General features: G+C 38.1%; 3 protein-coding genes across 3 annotated transcripts; 1 reads left to right on the forward strand and 2 right to left on the reverse strand.

Moving 5' to 3' along the window:
• LOC140830635 (probable LRR receptor-like serine/threonine-protein kinase At1g14390) lies at positions 1-3,491 on the forward strand. The gene is given in 8 exon segments (XM_073194048.1): positions 1-770; positions 772-1,396; positions 1,788-1,921; positions 2,014-2,257; positions 2,335-2,519; positions 2,646-2,689; positions 2,904-3,012; positions 3,102-3,491. Coding segments are annotated over 8 exon segments (2,154 nt in total). The 5' UTR covers positions 1-203; the 3' UTR covers positions 3,348-3,491.
• A 72-nt stretch (positions 3,492-3,563) lies between these two features.
• LOC140830637 (single-stranded DNA-binding protein WHY1, chloroplastic-like) lies at positions 3,564-7,560 on the reverse strand. Its single transcript, XM_073194049.1, is given in 8 exon segments — positions 3,564-3,950; positions 4,248-4,336; positions 4,440-4,513; positions 4,811-4,905; positions 5,466-5,558; positions 5,664-5,761; positions 7,110-7,308; positions 7,310-7,560. Coding segments are annotated over 8 exon segments (834 nt in total). The 5' UTR covers positions 7,382-7,560; the 3' UTR covers positions 3,564-3,836.
• Positions 7,561-7,905: 345 nt separating this feature from the next.
• LOC140830638 (pectate lyase-like) lies at positions 7,906-9,739 on the reverse strand. The gene is made up of 4 exons (XM_073194050.1): positions 9,416-9,739; positions 8,666-9,311; positions 8,306-8,548; positions 7,906-8,215 (listed from the first exon to the last, which is right to left on the reverse strand). The coding sequence occupies exons 1-4, from the start codon at positions 9,619-9,621 to the stop codon at positions 7,991-7,993; spliced, it is 1,320 nt and encodes a 439-aa protein (XP_073050151.1). The 5' UTR covers positions 9,622-9,739; the 3' UTR covers positions 7,906-7,990.
• Positions 9,740-10,042: the final 303 nt, after the last annotated feature.

The following is a 10,042-nucleotide window of genomic DNA, read 5'->3' on the forward strand; positions in this document are numbered from 1 at the left end:
TCCATTTATCATTGCTAAAAAAGCCAAAAACACATATTATTCCATCTTCATGAGATATCTAAACTTCAAATATTATTCCATCTTCATGAGATATCCGAACTCCGAATATTTATGATGATTTCATTATTTTTGAGCTGATTTTCTTGTTGGATTTCTCATCTTCCCACTTAAAATACCAGCATTGAGCTTGATTTTCTGTGAAAATGGAACATCAATGGATGTTGCCAACCATCATTTTCCTGGTAGCTTTCCCATTTTCAATGGCACAATTATCTTCATCTGAAACCAGAATTCTATTCCAAATTCAACGGTTCCTTGAATATCCACCAGCCCTTGAACAATGGAACAAATGGACAAACTTTTGTACGTTGCCACCAAATCCTTCTCTTACACTTGTCTGTTCAAGTAATCACATCAGTGAACTAACCATTGTAGGGAACAAAAGCTTTGCAGTTTCTGAGCAGACTCTTTCTGATAAGTTCTCACTTGAATCATTCTTCACTGTCTTGACCAAGCTTTCAAGTTTGCAGAAGCTGTCATTGGTTTCTTTAGGATTATGGGGTCAGTTACCGGCGAAAATCAGCCGGTTTCGATCCCTTGAAGTACTGAATATTAGCTCAAACTTCATATATGGTGACATCCCTCCATCAATATCAAGTTACCAGAGCTTAAAAAGTCTTGTGTTGAGTAATAATTTGCTCAATGGGAGTGTTCCAGATCTAAGTGTTCTATCAGTGCTTGAAGAGCTGGACTTGAGTAGCAATTTTTTAGGGGCCTGAATTTCCATCTTTAGGCAACGATCTTGTATCTGTTCTTATTGGGAACAATTCTTTGAAATCTAAAATTCCACAAGATTTCAGCAAAATGAATAGGCTTCAAGTTCTTGATTTGTCATCCAATAACCTCATTGGATCAATCCCTTCATTCTTGTTTTCCATGCCATCAATTCAGTACATTAGTCTGGCTAAAAATCAGTTAAGTGGGGTACTTGCCGCAGATATTTCATGCAACATCAAACTTGGTTATGTGGACATTTCAAATAACCTATTAACTGGGAAATTACCCTCTTGTCTAGCATCAAATGTCGGAAACAGGACATTAATTACTCTGTGGAATTGTCTGTCAAACACCACCTCGGGGTATCAGAGACCTACTTCTTTCTGCCAAAAAGATGATGCACTAGTTGTTCATCCTTCGGCAAGAACCCAGAAGGAGCAACGGGTGATGAAACTCGGTACTGTAGTTGGTATCATTGGGGGCATTGTTGCAATCTTAGGCGTCTTGGGGTTCATTTTTTTGGCAATCATGAAAAGGGCACAAAGAAAAAGAGGCTGCGAGTGCAAATATGATGATGTTGTGATCCAGAAAACTTATGGTCCCGGATCCTCGATCGCAAGTAAGTCCCCCAATCCTTTTTTTTTCTTTAGCATCTAGAAATAGTTAGAAAGTACTTGAGTCAAAAGCGTAACGGGATGAATATTTCATATTTTAACATCTCTCGCACCTCAAAAAGAGATTCAAATATATGTCCAAAATTAAATATTCAAAGTTGCATGTATTTTGGTGGGGTTGCGGGTTGTAAAGGCCCAAAAATAACATACAAGATCGGTTTATTTAAATATAAAGGAGAATGTGAACCAGTGCTTTTAAATTGTAATCTTTATTATGATGTAAAGTCAAAAATCTACTCTTTAAAAAATCCGAGTTCATGGGAGTGGCAACTAATACAAGTTGATAGTTTACCATCCATGAATTTGAATCAAGAAATTTTCATCGCATGTCATCAGGAAATATACCGCAGACAGGTCAAATGGCATCGCCGGGACTGCCACCATATCATGTGTTCACGATAGAGGAAATTAAGGATGCAACCAACAATTTCGATACAAATAATCTCGTGGGAGAAGGATCACAGGGTCAGGTGAAGAAGCTATTTTCTCGCGTGTGTTTGATGTGAGTGAATATGTAAGCTTGTACCAGAATTCAACTCGTTTATTTATTTATTTTCAACAGATATACAAAGGTAAACTCAGAAATGGATCATCAATCTTAGTGAAGTGTATCAAGCTAAAACAGAAGTATTCACCACAAGCTCTGCAGCACCACATGGAAGTTGTATCGAAGCTGAGGCACAGGCATTTAGTCAGCGTTCTTGGGCACGGCATTGCCCCGTACCAAGACCATCCAAACACGACCAATACAGTCTATATCTTCCTCGAAAATATAGCCAAGGGGTCGTTGAGGGATCACCTAACTGGTACTCAAATTTTAAAACTGATGTTTTGAATGCATATTCTTCAAGGTACAGAGGAACACTTATTTCACATTTGGCAGATTGGAGAAAAAGGGAAGTTCTGAAATGGCCACAGAGAATGGCAATCACTATGGGCATTGCCAGGGGTATTCAATACCTGCATACAGGAGGAGTTCAAGGAAACAACCTGAAAATCGAAAATATACTGCTAGATGAGTGTCTCAATCCTAAAATAAGCAGCTATAAAATAGCACTTCCATCTAAGGTAATTCATTTATGTGGTTAAATTGGTTTATATCTGTGCATATAATACATCTATATTTATATAGGCCAACAAGTAAGAGAGAGCAAAAAATTCGTACTGGGTCATTTTAACATATGGAAATTGCAGGTTGGTGCAGAAAACTCACTTGATAGCAAAGACACCTCAAATCAGTTATGCTTCTTACCCTTTTTAAGTCTCATTTTCCTGGATACTTCCTCAGTATTTCGAAATTGTTGTTATTAATTGGCATGAAGGTTCAAACGATTGAACGTTAGTCCATATTTTCGTGTTAATGAGTTTAATATCGCATCTTGAAACAAATGTAAGAGTTGAGACAAAGCAAGCATAACATGATAATCTCACACGATGCTCCATATCTAGCAGTGAAGATCCAGAAAAGGAAGACATTTATCAACTGGGAGTTATCCTAACCGAAGTTATCACTGGTAGACCAATACAATCCAAGAGTGAATCCGATGACCTTAAATATCAGGTGGTGCAGCTGCCCTAGGCAATTAGGCCGATTTTTCCACTTTCTCACAAAGGATTACTGAACTTTAGCATGTGTTGATTCATTTACAGATAGAGAGGAGCTTGTCAGAATCACCATCGAAACTACGAGACTTAGTCGACCCCTCTATGTGTGGAACTTTTGCATATGAATCCTTGAAAACGGTTGCACAGATCACTGTAAACTGCCTATGCAAAGATCCAATAGGTCGACCTACGGTTGAAGACGTACTTTGGCATCTGCAGTATTCAGTTCAAGTTCAAGAGGGTTGGACAAACAGTGGAAACCTCAGTGGAAATATTAGTGGAAACCGTTGATACAAAGTTGTAAAGCTCCATGCCAATAATATTCTGCTGTAATAATTCTTTCAATCAAAGTCATCCTGGGACCTTGGCTTCATATGCTGTTTCAGTGGCTCTAGTATGTAACTAATATTGAAAATTTTAAAATTTAAATTAAGATCTCTTGGGTAATTATCATTTCCAACAGTTAGGCAATTATAGGCATTTGCCAGGTTATCGAACATCAAAACATTCAATTAAATTTTCTCATCATTCGAGGTATGCCCACGATTCTAAAACAAACGTTCCGATTTCATTGAGAGTATATTACTTTGACATATCACATACACCTAAGTAAAAGAAAAGGGTATTTCCCCAAATCTTAGTCTGGTCGATAACAGAGAAACATTAAAAATAAGGAGAGACAAAACAAATTTACAACAGTAGAAAACAAAGATAAGAACGACGAAAAAGAGAAGAGGCCATCCTTTGCTTAACTAGCAACCTCGGAGCGAAGTTTTCCTCCTATCTGCTCCACTCATAGTCGACAGTAGAATTCGCATTGTTTAGACGACTCATCTCTTCAGGCCTTGTCGAGTTTGCAAGTGTATGCCAACCCAAAAGGCATGGCAAAATGAACTGCAACGACATTAAATAAGAAGCGATCTTTATAAAGTAGTACATGTTTGTGCAGATTTACAACAGTTAACCATATGAAAAAATTTAACACATAAAATGTTCCCACGTGACTCACGATCAAAGCTGAAATGGCCAAATAGTTTATTGCATAAAGTCCAGATTGTTTCCAAAAAAATAATAAGGTCTTGACTAAATTCTTATGGCTCCTACCAGAATGGCAATCAATAGGGCAATCATATAAATTCCGCAAATACAACATGTTAAGGGAATTGAATAGTGGACAAAGCTGCTACTTACATTGAATGATGTCACAAGTACAGCAAACTCTGCCTTAGTGATGGGGATATAAATATTCTCGTCCACATTTATAAGCTTGTTTTGAACACCTTGAAACCATCAAACAATCTCATGATCAAAGGGCGTAATAAGAGAATATATTATACTACCCTCAAAAAGTTCATGACATGATTTTAAGATATATGTCATTACTGAGATTGAAGAAGTGTCCAGAACCATCAGGCAAGGGCTCCACTTTCAACACTTTCCTCACTTTGCCTTCTTCGCTGCAAAAGTTAATTCACAAAAGACATTTACGAAGATATAAATTAATTTAGTCCTTTACAACAAGTATTTAACAATGGCTTGCAAGGTGCCAGAAGTGAAAGACTAATTAAATTAAATTGCTAGGTCATATTGTTTCAAAAGTGTTATGCAGATGAACAATCCATAAGCGGCTCTATGCTGCTGCTATGCATGAGTTATAGACCGAAGCAGAAACTAGTGAACACAAAATAACAAAAGCTTGTAAGTTTTCATTAATAAAAATCAGATAGTATGTACAGAAGGATGTATAATCTGACCTTCTTCCTTTATAAGGATCATGAAAAAATTCACAAGAATCTCGAGGCCCAAGGCTGATAATGTTTCCTATTTCAGTCACGGACAATGAGAATAACTGGAAATAAGCAAAACCAAACACTATTAAAGAAAATCCAGGCTAAGGTCAACAGCATACATTACATCCACCTTTCAAAAAATCCATATGGTGAGAATCGTGGTTTTATTTAGTTTTTGTTTGTCTCGAAGCAATCAAAACAGATATGCCAGAAGGAAAAGTTCCAAAACATCACCTTTTAAAAGGTGATAGCGATTATTCTCAAGAAAGTTGAGTTGTTAAAAATTGGGTCCAATGTGCACACTTATTCTGTCTGATACGGTTATGTAAACATCTTGTTGAATAAAATTATTGCAGTTTGGCATTCATATAATGATGAATACAAATGCATAAACATTTCATATTAGACGATAATGAAATAAAGTCTCTTTTCTTCTCTCTGGTTATTTTCCCATCCTCTCTATTTTCTTCGGCACACTCTCGATCTCCCCTTTACTTCTCAATTTTTAGGAGTAAATCACTCACTCAATGAAAAAATTCTCGACGCAAATTTGGATTATATCATACCTACGCATGACCTCGTGTATAAAAATAAAATAACAAAGTAAAAGTACATTTACCTGCTTTCTACTCCAATCATATTGGCGCATGCCAGCTGCAGGAGCAAACTGGAGCAAAACAAAACCCTCCTTTGATAGTTTGAATGCCCCAGACTGAACCATAAACCAACTATTACGAATAAAATCAATATAATCTGACAACAAAAGAAATGGCATAGAACAAGAACTCAAAACCACTAGAAGGCTCGAGAAATATACTTCTAAAGGCGAGAACTCTGGAGGGCATGGCTCCACCGCAAGAGCAGATTTCCCTTTGTATATAGTGTACCCTACATAAACCCTTGGTGCCGATTGCCCTGCTACATACGTTTCAAAATAAATGGAATCTGTTTCATTTTCTATCAACAACAAGAAGCAAAATTTCTCAGTTTATGTTAGATTACTAAAAATGTGCATATGCCTCATTCTTAGAACAATTTATACACCCAGTTCATGTTGCCTATTCCTCATAAGTAAAAAACAAGGCAATAATAACTCAAAGATAAACAAAAGCTGAACATGTTATATTTCTATTAATTTGTTAGGTTAAAAAATGTTGTAAAACCAGTAAATGTGCGTACATGATACGCGACAGAAGATTTTGAAAATCATACTTCTTTGAGTAAGTCTCATGTGAGACGGTCTCACGGATCATAATCTGTTAAGATTGAAACTTGGACCTAACTCCACCCCAAAAGCTAGCTCAAAGGGAGAGGATTGTCCAAGCCAATATATGCCACTCAAAGGTTATTTATCCAACCGATGTGGGACAATTAACACAACCCTCTCACGTCCAAGAATGAACATCTGGAGCGTGGAGTTTACAAATGACCCAATTATGGGCAGAACGAGTGATCTAATTATAGGCAGTCCAACACATAACGGTGAAACCCGGGCTCTGATACCATGTTAAGATTGAAACTTGGACCTAACTCAACCCCAAAAGCTAGCTCAAGGAGAGGACTGTCCATGCCAATATATGCCACTCAAAGGTTATTTATCCAACCGACGTGGGACAATTAACATTTTTCAGTGGGTGACCCAAAAAAGAGATCCGTCTCACAAATACGACCCGTGAGACCATCTCACACAAGTTTTTACCTACTTCTTTTTAACTTTTAGAAACACAGAGGAACGAATCAACGTAGACAAGCTTCATATTGATTAAATTACGCAAAACCACTAATAACAACCAAAAAGAACATAAATCCAAATATAAAGAAGATAATCCTGTCTGAACACGCAAAGAAGAAAGCATACTATATGAGACTGTGAAAATGGAAATAAACAAATGAAAATTTAGTAACACCTCACCAGAAGAAAGTAAAAAGGTTCGATAGCACAAAAGTTTAAAACTAAAATTATATATACCAAAGGATACATGAAAAAAGACCAATGAAAATAACTTAAACAAGCATAGCATTAGCATCTAAACCTAATATATGCCAAAACATAAAGCTAAAAAACAACCAAGATTAAAGTCGGCTCTCAGTTATTTCTAGATTATACAAAAATGATTTTCTTAAATAACAACGCTAAAGCGTACAAAGAAGTTCTGGAATAGCCAAAAGGAAGCTGCCCCAGCAAAACCCACAAAGCAAAATCAAATCTTGAAACCACTGCTACAGAACAAAAAACGGTCAAACAAAAGTACTTCACAGTTACCAGGCTGAGAGGGAGAAGGAGATTCATATGAAGAAAACCTCCGCTGCTGCTGCTGTTGCCGTTGTTCTTGAGGTGTTAGGTATTGAGATTTAACACTAAAAGATACATTTTTAGAGAATTTTCCATATGGGGCGGTGAGAAAAACGTCATTTTTTCGTCTGGTGACAAGAATAGAGGTGGGTATGGTGGAATTACAAGATGGAAAGTTTTTGGGGGTTTTGAATTGAGAGTCTTCCTCTTCCTCCTGGTGCAGTTATATTGAGGCTTGGCATTTCGCTCAAATTTCAAAACGTTGTCTTGGCATACATGAGGAGGGTTTCGTAGAGGTTTTTGAGGAAGAGGTCCCGAACTTGAGAGGGGCTCGGTGGAAAGATTGTCGAAATGGCACGTAGTGAGTGTGTGTGCGAGAGGAGAGAACGATAAACTGATCGTACTTCCACCGTCGAAACTTTTCTTACAAGCGTGACGATTTTTTGTTTTTAATTTTATTTTGTCATTTTACAGTCTCTGAAATAAGACCAGTTCTGTAATTCGATTGTGGGTAATTTAGTAATTGCGCAAGTATCGGTCTGATGGGCCGAGCTTTAACGAATAGACAGATAGATATATTATTTATTATTCTATATATATAAAGATATAATAATCAATTCATTAGTACATATTGATGTTCTAAAATTGCAATATTAAAATTTAGTATATATAATCGACATAGGTCTTATAACACATTACCGGCTCCTAAACTTGCAGAAATCATACACTGAATTTTAAAACGTGACAGGTTATTATGGCTCATAAGTGGCTGAATTTGTAATGAAAAACATGTTTATTCACCAATTGAAGATTCTAGAGTTAAGGAAATGAAACGGTTTGGAAAAATAAGATTAACATGGTCTGCCTCTGATGCACCTGAGGGCACCGGCGTAACGAGTCAGCCTCCCTACAAATGAACCAGGTTTGAACCTGATGTTATTTCTCGCTGTCAACGGACTTCTTGTCATTGGAGGCCCTGATTCTGTGAAGAAGGCTCCGTTCGTGAACAGATCGCCCTCGGACCGCCATTGCCATTTCATCCATTCGCTCTTCGGAGCATAGTCCCTCTTGGTTACCTGTGTGCATGGGATTCACATTTTAGGACTCCCATTAGACATAGTGAAAATGACATGCATGTTGATACGTTTATGTTTTTTTTTTGTTACCTCTTTGATATATCGGCCGTTTGAGGCTCTGAATCTGTTTCCTTGGCTAAGAATGGTGGGATGTGCGCTACCGCCGATGGCGTACAGTTCCCAGTGGGAGTAATCGTTGTTGACGACATGGAAGAAACCCCATCGGCACCGTGGCATTCTCTGGATCAAACCCACTCCGAACCGGTTGAAAGCCACCGTGACTTGCATGATTGCATCTTTAGCATCGCTATCATGTGCACCCAAGAGCATCACCTGCAGAAGCCCGAATCATGGGAGGTACGTGGCTCGACAATAGTTTTATATTTCAAATATATATAGTAGAAAAAGGACAACGGTGACGGCTAATGAATCGGAGGCGATCGAACTTACATCATTATGATGGTTGAATTTGCAGTTGGAGATGGTTATAGCAGTGGAAGCCTCGATCACATCAATAAGTCCATCTGTAGCTTTAGATAAAGAAACATGATCTATCCATATATGGCTTGAACTATAAACCGATATGGCATCTCCATCGCTCCTAGTTCGGAAACCAAGGTGGTTAACCGCGTCCCGGATCAGCCCACCTGAGGCTGGAATTATGTCGTGGATCCACACATTGTGAATGATCACATTTTGCACAAATTGGAGTGTTAGGCCTGCACCAAAAGCAATGTGCACTTCTGCTCCTCTCCCATCTATGGTCTTGTGGCTGGTAAAAATTAGCTCTTGCCTTAACCTGATGATCATGTGATGAGAGAAGATGATCCATAGCGGCTCCCGTTGGATCACAGCGTGGCGGATGGTTCCAGGCCTTGGGTTGTCCACGTTGTCATCAGATGGATTGGTTACGACGTAGATTCGCCCCATTTTGCCTCCTGTGGTGTGGTGGCCGAAGCCTCTGGCACAGTCGGCTAGCTTCTTCCGGTTGTTGGCCCAGTTTCGGTCGCAACGCCAACACTGGTCGATGGCGTTCGTGGCCCGGCAGCCACGTTCTCGGAGGCTCCGCCTTGTAACATTTTCGCTTGCCAACTCCCTGCATGCATTCGGCCGCGGGTAACATTATATATACACGGATATCTATACATATATGTTAGAACATTAAGGAAAACAATTTGTATATGAATTAAAATGACTTACTCGCCAACCAGTTGGTTAAAATCATCTGTCACCTCCTCAGGTTTAGGATTAAATGCTTTCAAAGATGCCTCAAAGGATTCCTCAGCTCTCTTCTGCAAATACTCGTCGTAGTTTGCGATTTTAGCGCTGGATCTTGGTATCATTTCGATAACTAACAAGAATCCGAACGCCACAAGGATCGATAATTTAGTATTAGTTAGCGCCATTGAAGCGCCAACTACAAGTTTCGCTTGAATCTTATAATTATTTTTTTCGCACAGAACCCGAATCACTGGGAAAACTTTACCAGTGATTCGCTGTCCTTCGAAAAGATTAAATGTTTGGGAACAAGTTGGTTTGTATATAATGATGGGAAAATTAATTTTGAGGAGAAAAATAAGGATGAAACAGACATACGCCACAAGGAGTTGAAGTTGAGAAGCATGAGGCTTGAAGAATGGAGAACCAATTACCGACATATGGTGGTGGTTAATCATAAATTAACTAACTTTTATATTCTTTTACTCTAAAAATATATAAATTTTATGATTAAGTATATAATTTTATGACATCAAACATTTTAAACTGTCACGTCGCTATTTTCGACTTCACGTTATCACTTTAAGGAAAATAAACCAAAAATAACAA

The sequence above is a fragment of the Primulina eburnea genome, chromosome 4 (assembly GCF_022965805.1).
Source record: "Primulina eburnea isolate SZY01 chromosome 4, ASM2296580v1, whole genome shotgun sequence".
NCBI lineage: Eukaryota > Viridiplantae > Streptophyta > Magnoliopsida > Lamiales > Gesneriaceae > Primulina > Primulina eburnea.